Below are 19,688 nucleotides of genomic sequence, written 5' to 3'. Positions count from 1 at the left end.
GCGCTAGCAGCCCGGCCGTGGCGGCGGCGCTGGCGGCGGCAGAGAGGGAGGCTGGCGGGGAGGGAAGCGGGCGGGCGGCGCGCAGCGGCTCGGCTGCCGCCGGTGCCTTGTGCCCGGGGACGCCCGGCCGCGGTGGCCGAGGCCGCGCGTGAATGTGTGCGAGGGCCCCGCGGAGCTGCGGCCGGAATACACGCTGTCACCGCGCTTTCCACAAACCACCACACAGACCTCCCCCTCCCCACCCCCAGCCCCGCCTGCCCCAGCCCCGCCGCCGTCGCCGCCGCGGCCGCCGAAACTCCCGGGCCTGCGGCCGCCCCGGCCCCTCACCGTCGGCTCGCCTTTCCCCTCGCCCGCTCGCGCGTCCCCGGCAGCAGCACCATGTTGAATCGCGTCCCCGGGCCGAGCCGCCTGGGCCGGCGGCGCTGAGAGGCGGGCGAGAGCCGGGCCGCGGGGAGGGAGGGAAGGAAGGGGTGGGGGCCGCGCTCGCCCCGCGGCTTCGCGCGGATCCGGCAGTCGCCTGCCCCTCTAGTTTCGCTCCGATTTCTTTAAACTTTTTTAGAAATTCCCCTCCCTCCTTCCCTCCTCTCCCCCTGGCCTCCTGCTCCCTCCTTCCCCTCCTCCTCCTCCTCCTCCCCCTCCCTCCCTCCCTCCCTGCGCCGCCGCCGCCGCCGCCGCCGCCGCCGCCGCCGCCGCCACCGCCGGCCCATGACTGAGCCCCGCCGCCGCCGGCCGAGGAATGGGCTCCGGGCTCTGGTAGGAAGCGCAGGGAGCGGGGGGCGCTTTTAAAACACCGATCTGGGGTTTTCGGAAACCTCCTTTGAACAAATAATGGCAAACTCGACGGGGAAGGCGCCTCCGGACGAGCGGAGAAAGGGACTCGCTTTCCTGGACGAGCTGCGGCAGTTCCACCACAGCAGAGGGTGAGAGCAGAACCGGGGGGGCAGCGCCGGGGCGAGCCGGGGCGAACGGGGCTCTCCCGCCCGGGCCGGGCGCGGGGTCCCGGCTGACAAGTGCGGGGCTTTCTCTCGCCCGCAGGTCGCCTTTTAAAAAAATCCCTGCGGTGGGTGGGAAGGAGCTGGATCTTCACGGTCTCTACACCAGAGTCACTACTTTAGGCGGCTTCGCGAAGGTGAGTGGAAGTTTTAATTTGTATTTCCCTCTCGCTGGCCTCCTCCGAAAAGTCTCCTTTGACCCCGGAGTGGGCGCTCGGGGCCGGGGGGGTGGCCTGCGGGGGCCAGAGGCGTGCTTTTCGCTCCCAGCCGGTGGCACGGAGGCGGACGGCGGCGGGCTGTTTTTGGCCTGGTGGCTCGCGTGCGCGCGGCGGGCGCGGGGCTCGGCGGGCGGGCGGCCCGGCGCCGGCTCGCGCCCTGCCCGGTGCCCGGCCGGCCCGGCGGGGTCTGAGCGGCGCGGCGGGGAGTGCGGGCGTGCGGGGCGCCCGCCCGAGCCCCGCGCCCGCCCCGCGCCGGCGCCCGCCCGCCCGCTCGCTCGCTCGCTCGTCAGCTCTGCCGCCGCTGCCGCTCTAGCACAGGCGGAGACACAGAGACACACAGACTCTGCGAGCAGTTTTCGTGCAACTCAAAATTAGCGCGGGCAGGTTTAACATCGATAATCGGCTGCGAAATGATCCCGGCAGCCGGGGGCACAGCCTCGGCCCCGTCGCCCTCGGTTTCTACGGCTAACAAAAGAAAGCAGGACCTGTCTCCAAATAGCCATCTTAGGCTTCAAGGCTAGGCAGAAGCTGTAGGCCTCAAAGAAGGGCCTATGGAGATGGATAGATCTGGGAGAGGGATCGGAATCGGCCCCGGCCCGGGCCCCCCCAGAACCTGCGGACGTCGCTGTCCGGAACAGTATTGATCCTTTTGAACTTTTTTTTTTTTCTTTAGTGGAAACGGACCGCGTTGAGATTTAAAAGGGGGCGACAGAGGGACTTGCGATTGGTTATTGTCCGGGCTTCAAAAACAAAACAAACCCACCAAACCCCCCTCCCGCCCCCCAAACAAAACAAGTGCTGTTAAATACCGGGCTCTCGGGTGCAAAACACAGTGATTCGAGCAGCCCTGGCTTAGTAACTCTTACGGATCGAGCCCCAACACCCACTGATGCCCGAGGTCTCTACAGATCTCTGTAGAATGGGTATTTATTTCACAGTGAGGGTAGAGTTTTCTTGGATTGTGCACTTTCAGACAGATGTGGCTGTGTTTTTAACAGGTTTCTGAGAAGAATCAGTGGGGAGAAATTGTTGAAGAGTTCAACTTTCCCAGAAGTTGTTCTAACGCTGCCTTTGCTTTAAAACAGTATTACTTGCGGTGAGTAGTAGTGACTCTTCCACAGTATTTGGAAATAAGGGGCTTATGGGGAGATTTGTTTTTAGCAAAAAAACCCCAAAAAACAAATCTTGCACACCAAATGGTTTCTAAACTTCTGTTAATTTCAGTCTGAGGAACATTAAATATTCGTCAAGTGAGGTTGTAGGAAGGTGAAAGTTTTCCTCACCTATTTTAGGATTGTTTACATTTTTCATACAGAATCATTACAGGTGACACCCCCCCCATCTTGGTAAACATTCTTTTGTGACATTGTTATTGATTGCTTGATATCCACAGAGGGGCAGAAAGGTGATGCTTAGTAAAAGAGTTAAGATAGTTAATGAAACTTTGTATCCCTTGGGAAAATTTTGTCTTTGTTTTGGAAACTCCTTTGCGTTTTTAAATTCTGACCTTAAGATTTTTAAAAAATGAAACCTCTTGTGTGGAACCGTGTCGCTGACTAGTTTTTCCGTAGACTATTTCTACATAGCATAGCATGTTAGTGTCTTAGGTGACCAGGATCGTTTTTAGAATAATTTTTTTTTGGAATTTTTGAGTGACTTGGAAACGTTGAAAAGGATTATTATATGTTTAGGAAAATTAGCGGTACTATGAAATGGAATACTATGATTTAGATTTTCTTTCATTCTTCCCCTTTTTTGACTGTTTATTTGACAAATTTCTTATTCAGTTGTATGTGATACAGTTTAGGTAATAGATTTTGTGATTCAGCTTTATTTTTTTCTCCCAGGAATATTTTCATATTGCAGTTTATTATGAGGTCATCTTTTATTTTTAATGTTTACTTACCCATAGAGGATCCTTAGTTGGTGGTTATTTAAAACTAAAATAATGCTCTTCATAATTATTGCTTTTTAATAATGATATTATAGGATGGCCTTTTAGGTAATGTGGCTTCTGCATAATTTGAGTTTGGCATTTATCATTGCTCCAAATGCGATATCCAAATGTGGATATTCTGTGTTATGTTCAGCATTCTGAAATAGGAAATGCAGTAATTGCACAGGTGTACTTTCTATTGGCTATCTCAGATTGACTTCAGGCTTGAAACTGAAGAGTTTGCAGAACTTTGTGGGTAGTTACTGAGTTACACAGAAGTCTAGAAAATATTAAATATGGTTAGTTGTTATGTATTGTGTGTGTGTGATGGCATGTATGTCAGAGTACATTTTTAAATAAAGGACTAAAATACAAAACAAAGTAAAATAAAATTAATCTCCAAAACTGTTGATTTAGTAATGTGGTGAGAAGTAGAGAATTTTATATTTATGGTGATATTCACTTGCTTATTTCTGTTTGTAAAATTGAGAGGAATACTGTTAATACGTGTCCTGGTTTTCTGGTGATCAGTTTGAACCATTTGGCTTTTAGGGTGTTTAAAATACACATTTTAAAGGTATGCCTGATATTTATTGGGTTGATTGACTGACTGAAATTTAATATCCAGAAGGTGCTGTGTGACATATATGGTTCATAAGATGTGTGTTTTTTGAAGAATTCACATTCATAATGAAGGATTTTAGCACAATCAATTAAATGGCTAGACTTCCACTTTTTTCCAAATTGCGTAAATATTGTTTTTCCACTTGTGATTTCTATCTTGGGATCATATCATCCATTGATTATACTTACAGGTAATATTTTTAACTGTATAGTTTCAAGGTTGTTTGCAACTCTTTACATTGTTCTCAGATCAATTTGAGCTTTATGCTCTTATTAGAAGCTGCTTTTTGAACTATGTCCTTAGCTAAACTTGTTTTTCCTCCATATGTCACTCTCCAGGTTTGTTTTTGTGGGGTTGTAGCTAGGCTACTAGGAAAAAAGTTGAAGCATTTGTTTTGGAAAATAAAACCATGTGAAGATTTGCATGGCTTGTAAAGAAATACAAAAGAAATATGCTGGTCAAAAATTGGGTACTACCAACCTTGAAAGATTTTTTTCCATAGTGGTGTAATATTGCACAGTTACAGGATTTGTATTATGCTGGGTTTTACACCTTCCTCTGAAAAAATCTTAACTGGCAGACAGGATGCCAAGCTTTATGCTGGTCAAAAATTGGGTACTACCAACCTTGAAAGATTTTTTTCCATAGTGGTGTAATACTGCACAGTTACAGGATTTGTATTATGCTGGGTTTTACACCTTCCTCTGAAAAATCTTAACTGGCAGACAGGATGCCAAGCTTTCACAGTAGTTCTGTTACTTAACCATAAGAGTGCCTCTTCATAGTAAGAAATAGTAATCAAGTGATTTTCTAAGTTCCCTCCTTTCTATATCAAATTGAATATCATAATTTCTGATGAGCAGATAATGCAGTATGTTTTACAAATCACAGGTGGAATAATTTTTTTTAACATGAACTGCTTTTTCATTTGACCTCTTGTAGGACTGTGACTACATGTGTTAGTTCTCATTTACTCTACAAGTTTAATATTTGCTGACATTCCTCTAATTTTATTATTAATTGGGTGGATGGCTGTTAGCCTAGTATTTTATGATATATCTTCATGATATTACAGACATTTAAATAAAGAAGAGCAAACTAGTATGCTGGCCATGTATATATTCTAACATTTTTATGTTTGTTTTGACACAAACGTAGACAAGTCATTAAATGTAGAGACTTGAGTTTAGTGGTCTGCCAAAAGTTAGCTTGATTGTATCAAACATATATTTATATAGTTGTAGATTGTCCACAAAAATTTCTCAAAGTCTAAAATTGAAAATGCAATTGGTTATTTGTTTTAACATTGGCATTTAAATTTTTAAAATGTAAGTGCCTACAGATAATGTGTAGAAGTACTGTTTAAAAATTGGATATTAATCATCTATGAGGTCTATATATTGTTTTCATTTAATTCCTTTTTAGGCATGTACATCTCAATGTATTCCACAAACATTTATTATTAGAATATCTCTATAAGTGTAAAAGGATAAAGTATAATTTCCCACATTTTGTAGATGGAAAGACTAAAGTGCAATAAAAATCCAGATGCCTTTAGGGGCATTCGTTAATTGGACAAAAAAGTTGTATTCCTAACATGTTCAGTAATATTTAGTCAGTCTATTATGAATTCAGTTTGTTAGTCACAAATAATTTTAAGAAAATAAAACATAATTGGAAATAACATATGGTTAGATTTATGTTCCAGTGTATCTATACCCAATGTGTTCCATATTTACTCAGTGAATTTTATTTTTTTTGTTGTTTTGGTGCTAAAATTGGGGGACAATTTACTGCTATTGTTTCCATTAAGAATTTGAGGCCTTAGTATGAGGGTTAAGGTAAATATTTCAAATACTTAGTTAAAGAATTTTGTTTTAGCTTACTGACACCAATAGTACAGCTACAGTTGAGGTTAACTTGATGTTTCCATTATAAAACTTGATTTTTTGGAAAGGCAGTGAAATATCTTAGACGTTAAAAACTTTATTGTACAAAACTATATATTACTGGTTTTCTTATAATATTAGATGCTGTTTTTACATGTACTTACCTTTAGAATAGCCAGAAACTTAATTGTAGAGTTGCACCCACCATAGTGAATTTTCAATTGCGTTGCGAATTTATTCTATTTTTTTTTTCTTTGGTGGGTAAAGCCCTCCCTGAAATTATACCAGTAGAGGGAGTTTACATTTATCAGTTAAATAGAATGAATACACTCAGATGTTCCTGTAGTTAGTGTCACTATGTAAATCACTTCTTTTTACAGAAAACCTTTTATGAATCACTTGAGGTTAAGTGAAAGAATGCTTCAAAATTGTAATAAATAGGTAAAGCAATACATTGAGTTTGCAAATTGCTAAACAGAATTGATAAACAGAGATTGCTCTCCTTATTCAAAGAAGGAAAATAAAAGTAGTATGGAGACTGGAAGAACAACTGTATGTATCTTAAATAAATTATTCATATATGCATTTTAAATTTAATTTTATAAACTGTACCCTTTCATTTTGAACAAACCTGATTTTGATATCTTCTGATATTCTGTTACATTTTAAAGGGCATGCAGATTTGTTGAAAAGAGGAGTAGAAAGTGGAGAAAGTTCAAAGACTGATCAGAATTCATCCATGTTAGTGTTGTGTCTTAGAAACCATGTTTTAAACAGCTTAAATTTGCCCCAAAGTAGAAATAAATCTCTTTCCAAGATAGTTCACTGAAGATACCAACTTCACTGAGGATACAGACTAAGAACTTAGCTATAACTCCCAAAAATGTTTATATGCTTTCTTGCATTTACATTTTCTTCCTTAGCTGTTAACTAAAAATGTCTATTTTTAAATGGGAGTACTTTTTTATAATCCTACCTCTACTCTGTTGCGGATTCAGCATTTTCATAGTTGGTTGTGTGTGAAATCAGCTATAACTTTGATGGAAAAGTATATCACTATGATGAATCTTTTATATTCCAAAACTGAGCGATACTGAAAGTTGGAAAAAAAAGGAATAACAAACATTTTAATTCATTGAAATTTAGGTGCATTAGTCAGTGAGCAAGTACGTGTTTTTAGGTGAAGTATTTAGATTTTTTGTTATTGTTTGGTGCAGGCTGCATATTGGGCATTTTCCAGAGTGGTATAGACCCTACTAAAGTTTACTGTTAAAAACGGGATTTGTCTCAATTGGGAATTAGAGGTTGTATGGGGCTGGAGTTGGGGGGGATTCTCTCTGTCTCTACTTCTTTGATCTGCTACCACCATCATCACCACACTCTGGTGTTCAGGATCAATTATAGTAGAAATTCCCAATTTGTGCTATGTGAAACACTTGTTTTCTTGAAATGTCAATATGTTTCCTTGAAAAAAGGCCAAATGGATTTGAGTGATAGAGCTAAACTTAGGTTACATTATTGTAGGACTTAGGTTACATTATTGTAGGACTTCTTAGAGACTTTATTTTGTTAATGTGCGTTGTGGATCTATAGACAATTTGGACCCACACTGTCTATTACCTCCCTTCCCCCACTGCTAGTAAATGGTGTTTCCCAAACACCACCACACATCCAAGGAGTGTGGTGTGAAACCTGGTGTTTGAGGAACACCTGGTAAGTTCTGTGGAGCAGAGTTGGGAAAACTCTGAGCTAGAAGAAATGAGGGTTAAGGAAGAAAAATTTTAAATATGGAAAATACTGAGGAAAATGGGAGGTAATTATGTATATTTATATAGAGGTATATGAATATAGACTTAAATAATTTATATGGAGCTATTTGCATATCTGTCAATGGTTGTGCAAAATTATATTGGTAATACTTGTTAAATAGTTGTTTGAATAGGGGGACATTAAAATTATCTTGTGTTCATTGCCAGGAAAAGAAAGGTAAAGAAATACTGCAGTCCAAATAGAAGAAGAAAAGTTGAACCTGTAGGATAAGTAGTGGCTTTAGTTGGCCCAGAATGAATGCAGAAAGCTGTCCTTATAGATGCATAACAGTATTTTTTCTGCTGTTTAAAGTGTGTGACGAAAGACAAAAGACTGAAAGTATATGACCATGATAAAGATTTTTAAGTCTCAGGCAATGGTTCATATATTAGCATGATATACTTTACAACAAAAGAATTTACAATTAATTTTATTGGATTGGTTAGTCTTTTAACTTAAGATTCTTATTTGAACCAGCAGCTCCCAAAAGGCAAGTAACTGCTGTTTATTTCTCCTGTTGTCTATCATTCTAACTCGAGGCTTCTTTTTTTAACAGGATTTTATATTTAAAATTTTGTTTTCTAAATTTGTCTAAGCAAGCCTCTCTAAAGAATTGTAGCAGAGTCATTGATCACATTGTTTTGTAGAATAGTAATTACTTTTGTTGAAATTTGACAGTCCTGCTAAAAATTTGTATTTGCTTCAGTTCTATGACTTTAAAACTGAGAAGTCATATCATGAATTTCGATATTAGGGAAAGCTGTTTAGAAGTAGATATTGGTTTAAGGACCAAACTTACTAGAGTTAAAAATGGAGAAGTTAGGATTAAAGATTTTATTCAAATACTTGATGGCTTAAAATTATAAGCATAATTTTTATGAAAAGCAAAAAGTATTGGTTTTTGAATTTAAAATAAATGTAAATAACATAGTTCACTTATCCATGGTAAAGCCAAGGAAATAGGCAGGTTGATTTTGTTTATTCAGAAGTGTACAAAGTGCATATATACTGATTGATATTGTTATTGGTTACCTACTATAAAATTTATTAATGCATTCACTTAGAAAATAAAACTTTTGGGGGACCCGGAATAAAGAGATTGTTTAGAGCAAGTTGTCACTCTCAGTAGCATTCAGATTATCTATGAATTTCATTAAGATTTCCAAGAATTGTGTTATTAAAATAGAGCCTAACATATTTTTCTCTTTTAAAACATAAAGAAATTCTGCTTGTGCTTGGATACTTTTTGCATATTCATTATGTTGTGAATTGGAAGCTAATTTATTTCTGCAAGATATATATGCCCTGTTGACAAAGTACATTACAATAACCTATTGCTGGAACTGAAATCTGTTGGTGATATCTAGGAGTAGCTGTCACATTGTGAGTTGTTGCCCAAAAATGACAAATCCATAGTTCCATCAATATCTGAGTCAATGTTTGCAAGGTCTACCCCCATCTTACTGCAGGAGAATTTTGTGATGGTGCTGAAACTGTGGTTTTGGCTGTGTTATCTCATTAGTCTCTCAACAGTTCCCATTTTCTTTTCCTATCATGCCATTGATTTGTTGAAGTAATGGCATCATTAGTCCTTTAGAAAGTCTCAAATTCTGGATTTGGTTGATTGCTTCCTTCTGGTGTCAATTAACCTGTTCCTCTATCCCCTGTATGTATTTCCTGAAAAATGATAGTTAGATTTAAAGGTTGATAACATTCCAGTTCAGTATTTTAGGCGTACTTAATAGGTAGTCCTGTGCTTTTCATAAGATCATAAGGCATATAATGTTAGGTGGGCTGTTTTAGTGGTGCTGGGATTGAGCAGTGGCTTTAGGTATTAATAGTCTGAAACTCTGTATTTTTAAGAAGTGTTCCCCAGGTGATTCTTAAGTATGCTGAAGTTTAAGAACAGCTGATCTAACTATTGTAGTGAAACCAATTTAGTTGCTGAGATAACTGGTTTAACTTGGCATCAACAAGTTGGCCAGGGCTGCATCCAGAACAAAACCTCTAGGTGACATCTGGTCTAGGGGCACCTGCTCAGGCTGCACCTGTCGTCTCTGAGCAGAGCCTGGACACACCCATACTTTGTCTCTGGGCTCTAGAGAACATAACAAGGGGAAAAAAAGGGTGAATGAGCTACCTGTTTGAACTTAGAATCCTAACTATATTTGTAAAATTTGGGTGTTAAAAATTTGATTAAAGATAAGTTTTCTTTAATATCTAGGTGATTTAAAAAAAAAAAAATAGGACTTTATAATATTCTTCCCAAGTGGGATACCATTTGTTTTATTGAATTTGCTGAATGCTTTTTCTCTTTGTGAGGATTTTGTTGGTTTATCCTGGTACTGCTTGGGGGAGTTAACTTATATTGTATAAATTACTTTAAAAATAACAAGACTAACAGTAGCTTTTGTTTCATGCATTTTATCTTCGTTTTTCAGACCATTTTCGTATGTGAGATCCTTTTTTATCATTTCAAATTTCAGAAGTAATTGCTGTTATTTAATCTTAGAAAAAATAACACTTGGAAAAATATTTCTTTACACCACTCAGATTCTTTTCTTCTGGAGCATATGGACTACTTCTTTAAAAAAAAAAAGCTGTAGGTTACATCCAACTCTCAATATTAAGTGTCAGCCATATTGTCAGTTAGGAAAGTATATTGTACATATTTTTAGACCACACTTTTCCCCCTTCACCTTTCCATTCCCTTCCCTAGTGACAGACGTGCTTTACGTTTTACAAAGCATTGTCTTATACATAATCCTCCATTATCCACTGTTATTAAATATCTTCAGGTATATGCCATGTTCTAGGTGTGTTTACCTTTTGTTTCTATCAATAAATGCTATTTTTTTCATTACCATACAATGGGGCCACACTAAAATGTTGCTTTTTATAAAGCAGGATTTGAATAAAGTTGTATAAGAAGCTATTGTTTGAATATACATCTTATTGTGAAATATGGCAAGTATCTAGAATTCTCGTCTTTCTTTCCGAGTTCTTGTTATTGTACTTGGTAGATTCTTATAGTGTTCAGTGGTCAGTTGCTCTGTGCACAAAGATGATGTTTATTATATAATTATAACATACATATCTTTCATAGTGAAGTGTTTTCAGGTAAAATTTTATTTTGTCCCTCTCCTATCCTATTGCTTAATTTTTTTGTTTTGTTTTTTTGGGGGGAAGATCAGCCCTGAGCTAACATCCATGCCAATCCTCCTCTTTTTCGCTGAGGAACACCGGCTCTGAGCTAAGATCTATTGCCAATCGTCCTCCTTTTTTTTCCCCAATGCCCCAGTAGATAGTTGTATGTCACAGTTGCACATCCTTCTAGTTGCTGTATGTGGGACGCAGCCTCAGCATGGCCGAAGAAGTGGTGTGTCGGTGTGCGCCCAGGATCCGAACCTGGGCTGCCAGTAGCAGAGCGCGCACACTTAACCACTAAGCCACGGGGCCGGCCCCTATTGCTTAATTTTAAATAAGTAAAATGTTAATGTAAACATACATGAGGTCAGTAGGAACAATCTTCTGTTAAAATTGGGCAAACAAGAGACCATAAATTATGGCCCTATGCAGAAAATACCTAATCTATAGTATTTTGGTGAGGGGGCTTAGTTTAAATTTGTCTGTAATAATGCCCAGGTTGATCACACTTTCCGTGATGGTTCATAGATCACATGAATTTTCAATGACTTGAACTCAGATTGGACCACTTAGTACTTCATCAACAGTAGTTAGTACCTTAGCAGGCTGTACCTCCAAGTGCACTCACAAGTAATAGGTCAAGAGTGCTTAATTGGTTTGTTATAATCTTTTTAGTTTACACCCTTAAAAAGTTGAACTTCTGAATTTCTGAGTAATTTTTCCAGGTAGCCCCTGGAAAATAGTTTCAATACATTGCAGTGTATTATTTCAATCTAGTAGTGAAAAAAAAATCTGTTTGAGAGAGAAATGACCTATCATTTTCTTTCCTTACTATGTTTTCTTTTTAAAAGTTGTTAATTTAATTTTTTTTGCTATTTATATGTGAACTCGTATTTCACTTCATTTGTATCAACCAGTTATTATTTTGCCATATTTGCTTTATATTTTTCTCTTTATATGTGATGGTGTATGTACACATACATTATTATTGTTGTTATTGCTGTTGTTTAATCATTTGATATCAATACAGATATAATGCCTTTTACTCCTAAATATAAGTGTATATTACCTAAGCATATAAACATTGTCTTATGTAACTATAGTACAATTATCAAATTCAGAAAACTTAACATGGATACAGTCGTATTATCTGTGTTATATACAGATCTTATTCAAATTTTACCAGTTGTCCCAAAGATGTCTTTTGTAGCAATCATACCCATCCCCCCAATCCATGAGCTTGTATTACGTTTAGTTAGCATATCTCTGGTTCTTCAGCCTCTCATGATACTACCATTTTGGAACAGTACAGGCCAACTGTACTATAAAATTTGGATTCGACTGATGTTTTTTCAGGATTAGATTTAGGTTAGACATTTTTGGCAGCAGGTGTGTGATGTCACTTTGTCCCATTATTGCTGATGTTAACTGGTTAAGGTGGTGTCTTCCTGGTTTCTCCACTATAGAGTTTCCATTTCTTTTTTTTTTTTTTTTTAAGTTTGAAATTTTTTCTTTAAATTGATGTTTTAATAGTTTATAACATTGTGAAATTTTGGGTTGTACATTTTTGTTTGTCCATCACCATATATATGTCTCCCTTCACCCCTTGTGCCCACTCCCCACCCCCATTGCCCCTGGTAACCACAATACAGTTTTCTCTGTCCATGTGTTGGTTTATATTCCACATATGAGTGAGATCATACAGTGTTTGTCTTTCTCTTTCTGGCTTATTTGGCTTAACATAATACCCTCCAGGCCCATCCATGTTGTTGCAAATGGGACGATTTTGTCTTTTTTTATGGCTGAGTAGTATTCCATTGTGTATATATACCACATCTTCTTGATCCAATCATCAGTCAGGGGACACTTAGGTTGCTTCCACTTCTTGGCTATAGTGAAGAATGCTGCAATGAACATAGGGATGCATAAGCCTCTTTGGATTGTTGATTTCAGGTTCATTGGATAGATTCCCAGTAGTGGGATAGCTGGATCATAGGGTATTTCTATTTTTAATTCTTTGAGGACTCTCCATACTGTTTTCCATAGAGGTTGCACCAGTTTGCATTCCCACCAGCTGTGTGTGAGGGTTCCTGTTTCTCCACATCCTCTCCAACATTTGTTGTTTTTTGTCTTGGTGATTATAGCCATTCTAACGGGCGTGAGGTGATTCCATTTCTTTTTTGTAATTAATCAGTAACCTGTGAGGGACATACTTTGAGATCATGTAAATATCTTACTATCAAACTTTTACCCAATAGTTTTAACACCCATTGATGATTCTCGCCTGAATCAGTTATTATGATGGATGTACAATGCTTATTTTCTAACTCGTCATTCCTTTTACATTTATTAGTTGGCAATCTGTGAAAAGGAAAATATTTTCATTCTTATTTATTAGGTTTTTATTTATACGATGGATTAAAATCTATTATTATTATGCATTTTGCTGCTTAAATTTGGCCAGGAGGAGTCCTTTCAAGCTGGCTCCTGTGTCTTTTTAACATGTTCCCATTATGTTTGAGATCTTCCTTGCTTTCTGACAAAATAAGATCTTCCAGGATCAACTTGTGTTTTGCTACCCCAGCTCTAGTGTCAGCTATTTCCCCGAGGGGTCCTGGTTCCTTTCAGCGTGGAATGGTATGTAGAAACCAAGATCTGAGTGGTAGGTGTGCTCATAGTTATTGGATTATCTTTTCTTCCAGGCCCTTTCAGAGGACAGAGCTAGAAAGTTTATTTTAAATATAAATATATATATTTTGAAAATCATAAGGCTATACTGATATCTCTAATTACAGTCCACACATTTCTTCTTGCCTTCTTCCCGTTCCATGTATCTCCCTTCACTGACATTGAGAACTCTAGTTCCCAGCGCCAGTATATTTACGCATCTTGTCAGTTCTGTAATGCATAGAGAATAGTTTCAGAATTGTTATACCCATACCGGTACAAACAACAAACTTGCCAAGTAGAGTCACAGATTTGTTTGCTGTTCTTTTTGTGTTCAGACTGAAGCTATATTGGTCAAGTATTGTGTTAAAAAATTCACAGTGATTGGATTCTTTTTTTTGTCTGGGTATTGTTATTCACTTAAAATACAGTAAAATTCATATTTTTTCCATTGTATACAATTTCAGGGTTTTCCCCATCCTTGCTCCTTTAATTTTATTTATTAATATGTAACACAGTAAGATTCTAAAATCAAAATTTAAGAAAAGGTATACTTGGAACTTACCCTCTTCCCTTCCCTATTTCCTCTACCCTGTTCCTACCCATGTTCTGCTGGTAGCCAGTTTCCTTAGTTTCTGGTTATCCTTCCTCTGTTTCTTTTTGCAAAAATAAGAAGATAACAGGGCCGGCCCTGTGGCTTAGTGGTTAAGTGTGCGCGCTCTGCTGCTGGCGGCCCGGGTTCGGATCCCGGGCGCGCACCGACGCACCACTTCTCTGGCCATGCTGAGGCCGCGTCCCACATACATCAACTAAAAGGATGTGCAGCTATGACATACAACTGTCTGCTGGGGCTTTGGGGGGAAAAAATAAATAAATAAAATCTTTAAAAAAAAAAAAAAAAAAGATAACATATATGCATTCTTAGTTCCCCTTCTTAAAATGAAGAATGCACGCTTTTCTTTTTGTATTTTCCTTTTTTCAATTAATATATCTTGAATATCACTCTAAGTAAATTCATAAAGTCCCATTCTTTTTTTTTTTTTTTAACAGCTGCATAGTATTCTATTGTATGGGTATATCCTAGTTTATTCAAGCAGTCTCCTACATAGTGGCACTTCGGTTGTTTCCAGTATTTTACAGTAGCAAATAATGCCATATGAGTAATCTACCAATCTAGTAACCTTATGCAAACTTATTTTCAAATTTTTGGAGATGTTATCTTCAGAGTAAATTACTAAACTAGGGATTGATGCAGTAATCAAAGAATAAATGCATATGTAGTTTTGTTAAATGTTGCCACATTCTCTTTGCAGGAGAGAACAATTTTGCATTCCCACCAGCAGTATCCTGTTTCCCACAGCCTTGCCATGTGTTGGCTTTTTAAGTTTTACCAATCTAAGGGGTTAAGAAATGGTGTCTCACTATATTGTAATTATTGTGGCTTTATATAGCATGTTTTAATATTTGATAGTGCCATTCCCATCTCATAGCTCTTTTTTTTACAAGATTTTCTTGAGTATTCTTTTATGCTTGTTTTTCCATATGAACTTCAGTGTCAGTTTGTTCGAGTTCCAGTAAAAAGCTTGTTGGTTTTTTGGGGGTTTTTTTTGGTGAGAAAGATTGGCTCTGAGCTAACATCTGTTGCCAATCCTCCTCTTTTTGCCAAGGCAGATTGGCCCTGGGCAAACATCCATGCCCATCTTCCTCTACTTTATATGTGGGATGCCTGCCACAGCATGGCTTGATAATTGGTGTGTAGGTCTGCGTCTGGGATCTGAACCTGCAAATCCTGGGCGGCTGAAGGGGAGCGCACAAACTTAACCACTATGCCACCGGGCCAGCTCCTTGTTGGTTTTTTTTAACGGAGATTGCATTAAATTTGTAAGTTACCTTAGGAGAACTGATATTATGATTATATTGACCTATCCAAGAACAATGAAAGTCTTGCTATTCACATTTTTTTGTGTCATTCAAGAGTCTGAAATTTTCTTTTTATAGGTTTTGGAGATCTCTTAAGTTTATTCTTAAGTATAATTTTGTTTTTGTTGCTATTGTTAAGTATGGTTTTCTCTTCCATTATGTCTTCTAATTGGTTATTGTTTATTTATATGAAAGTTATTGATTTTTATATTATAGCCTGCTGCCTTACTCAATTGTTTTACTGTTTGTATTAGTTTTATCATTGATTTAAAAAATTGTTTAGACGTACTAGCATGTCATCTGCAAATAGAGATAGTTTTACTTCTTTTCTAAATTTTATGCCTTTAATTATTTTCTTTTGTCTAATTGTGTTGGCGACTGTTAAATAGTTGGGAAGATGAGGGCATCTTTTCCGTGCCTTGATGCTGACCTTATTTTGATGTTTTTAGCATTTTCTCATTAAGATACAGCTCGCTATGTGTTCTTGATGCAGGCCTAACTCTATATGTTCTACTAATATAGTACTACTTATTTTTTTGTGAGGAAGTTTAGCTCTGAGCTAACATCTGATGCCAATCCTCTTTTTGCTTAGGAAGATTGGCCCTGGGCTAACATCTGTGCCCATCTTCCTCTACTTTATATAGGACACCGCCACAGCATGGCTTGACAAGCGGTGCATCGGTGCGCGCCCGGGATCCGAACCTGCGAACCCCAGGCTGCCACAGCAAGCTTGCGCACTTAACCACCACGCCACCAGCCCGGCCCCCTGATAGAGTGTTTCTATATCTGTTTATTGAATGAACAATACTGTTAGACTTAGAAGTTAGATTTAGTGCTATCCTTCATATAATTTATCTACTAGCATTTGGTTTTAATTTGTTTTAATCTATAATTATTTCTTTATTATCTGTATTCAAGATGGGAGCTAATACTGAATATTGAAATTTTTAAATCCCTGTTTGTGGCTTATGTTTGAATGTGAATATTTCTCATGTTCTAGGAATTTAATACATAAATAACCATCAGCTGAAATGCTAAATGATAACTTTGGAGGAAAATTACCTTTTCTGTTCTATATATCCATTAAGAAGTCTTTACTATTTCATTCTTTGTTGGCCATGAATCACTTGTTATTCAGAAACAAGGCAATAATTTAATTCATTGCTTTATTTTTATATTATTAAGACTAGTATAAACCATGATTTGATCATTGCTTAATTTATATATTCTCAAAGTGAGAAGTAATTGTTTTGGTTTAAAAGTCTTTTTCATAGGTTATCCACCTTGTGGAGATGAAAAGCAAATTCATACTTAAGTTATAATGAGAAATCTTATATGCTTGTTTGGGTGAATCTATTCAAATCCATTACCACTAAATTAAATGTGTTATATTTTTACATTGTATATTTGATCCTCAGAATTAGATATAATTTGGATATTAAAGTCTTGCTAGTTTTGACAATTGCTTAGAGCATCCCTCCTTTATCTACCTGTTTATAAACTATGGGGGTTAGCTTAAGTGGATGTGTGTGTGGTGTGTGCGCGCGCGCGCACATGCATGCAACACTATATATTAGCTTTAAGAAAATTGCTTGGTAATTTCTTGGTCAGTTCTTGGGCATGCCAAATCTTGTAGATATTTACCAAGTCTTACATATTTAAGGGGCTAAGTTGAGATAGATGCTAGATATTATATGCAAATTTAATATTTCATAGAGGCCTATAGTATGGCTTATGGGGTCTGAAAATTTAGATTCCTGAAGATAGGAGCAAGAAGTAGGTAGTTAACAACAATTAGATATGGCTACTGAATCTATCAATTCATAGCGTCATCATTCTTAACTAGAAGGGATTTTAAGAAGGTGGTCTAGCCCCATGCTTTGTGGTAGGCTAGAACTAAGGATATTTTTTCTGGTAGGCCTGCATAAGGATAATTGACTTGCCTAAGATCACTGTGACTGAATGATGGGAGGGGAAAGTACAAGCCAATTCAGAGCTGCCTTTATTACTCTAGCCACTCTATTCTGATTTAAAAGGAAAAAATGTAGAAGATGGTCAGAGATTTCTTTGCTACTATAAAATGTGACCTTTTCTTTTAGGTTAAGACGATTCTACTGACTTATACCATCTGTGAGGCATAGGTATTAAATTGTTGGCCAGTAGCAGTGATAAGTATGTACTTGATTTATCATTTGTATCTGACAGTCTTATCTCTTTCCCCTTCCTGTCCAAAGAATTATGTTTAAAAGACAGGTGAGTATTATTGGAGAGCTCATAGCAAAACATATAACAATCACTGGGAAAAATCACTTTTTACTTCAGAAATTCCTTATTTTAAATGTTTTCTTGGAAAAACTTAAACTTATATAACTGGCCACTAATTTTTTTTTTTTAAATAATAACTGGGAATACTAATTTAAAGTTTTCAGCGGATACATTATTTTTTAGATGGAGACCTCTACTGGAAGTATGAAGCAATAGATGGATTTTATTATACATTATAAAATATCTAGACAAAGGGATGGTGGGGAGATTTATTTAAAAAATACTCAATGTAAAGTATCCTAGAGTGCTTTTTTAAAAGGATCTTCATTATGATACTTTAGATAATAGTGTAGTTTTGGTTTATGACATCATCTTAAGTTTTTTAAAAAACAGAATACCAAATTTATATTTTGGTTTTTGTTTTTTAGCTGTTTATTGAATTTGCCATATGCCAAGCACTGTACTAAATGATTTACAATAACTCATTTCTTCTTCACACCTCCCTGTGACGTAGGTACTGTTATTATTATCCTTATGTTATAGAAGAGAAAACAGGACAAAGGGGTTTAAGAATCTTGCCCAAGGTCACACAGATAGTAAGTTCAGGAGCTAGTATTTGAACCTGGGCCATCTGGCTCTAGAAAAGGCGTGTTATGTTGTCTTCTTCCAAGTGCATGTGATTAAACTTTATAAAAAAAGTATATGAAGACAAGGATCTGAAGAGAATAAGCAAAACATGACAATGGTGGGGGTGGTTGTGGGATTGTGGCTTTTTATTTAAAAAATCCTTAAATGTATCTTTTTATAGTAAAACTTGGCTGCTGCAGTATAGTTTATAGCCTTTAAGTAACATTGCTAATAAGTAGTGGTGTCGGGATTAGAATTTAGCTTTGTGAACTGTAATTCACTGCTCTTACTTTACTACCAAAGTCTTGGGGTCAGGGACTTTTTTTTTCTTTTATGTTTATGCACCTCTTAAAGCCCCTAATTCAGCATTTGATACATTGTAGTTGAACTGAATTAGATCCCCTGCCTCTGGGGAGGTTGTTATGAACTCAGGTGGGTTTGGTGGGCCTCTCAGCAAATGGGAAATCTAATTTGGGAAATTCTGAAAGAATTGGAAAACTCTAAAATACAGAATTAGTAGTATAGCATTCCATTGGTCTGGCCTTAAGCTTAACCTTTTTTTGTGTGGTTTTATAAAACAAGCACCAAGAGTCAGTTCTAGTTGTAGACTATAAATTAACATTGTGATAAATGTGCATTTTGTGCAATTTTATATAGCACTTAAAAATATTTTTTTAAGTGAAATAGACACTAAATGTCTCCTCATCTCTCTTTACAAGCTACTACAGAATAGAATCTTTTACGAGGTAAGAGTTGACCCAGAGTGATATTGATTTTGTTTCAGACTAGCATGTGAAGATCCAAGGATTTTGCAAAGTAACTACTATTTCTGAAAAAGCAGATACTGGAAATGAAGTGATAACTTAGTGGAGGCATTTTGGGAGTCAGGAATGTTCATCATCATCGTAGTAATAGCTAACATTTGTTGAACATTCACTGTTTGCTAGGCACTGTGTTCAACCTGCATTATTCTAATCCTCGAAACTATCCTATAAGATTGATACTATCATCTTCATTTATAGGTTATTTTTTATAGAAACTAAGATTTAGAGAGGTTAAGTAGCTTGCACAAGGTCACACAACTACCAAGTGGTGGAGCTGGACTATGATCCAGATCTTCTGCCTCCAGAGGCCAAACTTGTAACCACTATGCAGAATACTGCTCTTTATTTACTCAGTGAATGATGACTGATCATCTCTCATTTGCCAGACACTATTCTATGCACTGGACATATATCAGTGATGAAAAAAGAGAAAAATTTTTCCTCTTTGGAATTAGGGAAAGGAGACAGATAGTAAACAAATAAGTAAAACAGTATATTAGATAATCTACTGCAAGGAGAAGAATAAAGCAGATAAAAGAGAGAGTTTTCGAATGGGGAGAGTGTTACATCTTTAGATAAAATGGACAGAAAGTCTTTCTAAGAGGATGACATTTGAATAAAGACCCAAAGGAGATGAAGGAGCAAACCAGGTGGATATCGGGGATAAGAGTGAAGAAACAGCAGTGGAGCATGTCTGGTGTGTTCAAGAAACAGTGTGGAAGCCATCGTGGCTGGAGTTAGTGAATAAAGAGGAGAGAAGTAGGAGGTG

At 37.9% G+C, this 19,688-nt stretch overlaps 1 protein-coding gene across 1 annotated transcript in view; it reads left to right on the top strand.

Annotated features, from left to right (window-relative positions):
- Window positions 1-719: 719 nt before the first annotated feature.
- Window positions 720-19,688, top strand: part of ARID2 (AT-rich interaction domain 2) — a 156,074-nt gene continuing 137,105 nt past the window's right edge. Inside the window, exons 1-3 of the mRNA XM_058558442.1 lie at window positions 720-920; window positions 1,036-1,129; window positions 2,209-2,306. Coding sequence (XP_058414425.1) covers window positions 829-920; window positions 1,036-1,129; window positions 2,209-2,306 — 284 coding nt within the window. The 5' untranslated portion in view covers window positions 720-828. The remainder of the gene's footprint in view (window positions 921-1,035; window positions 1,130-2,208; window positions 2,307-19,688) is intronic.

Source organism: Diceros bicornis, chromosome 17, assembly GCF_020826845.1.
Source record: "Diceros bicornis minor isolate mBicDic1 chromosome 17, mDicBic1.mat.cur, whole genome shotgun sequence".
Taxonomy (NCBI): Eukaryota; Metazoa; Chordata; class Mammalia; order Perissodactyla; family Rhinocerotidae; genus Diceros; species Diceros bicornis.
Note: the sequence above shows the minus strand (reverse complement) of the source record. Positions and strands in the feature narration are given on the sequence as shown.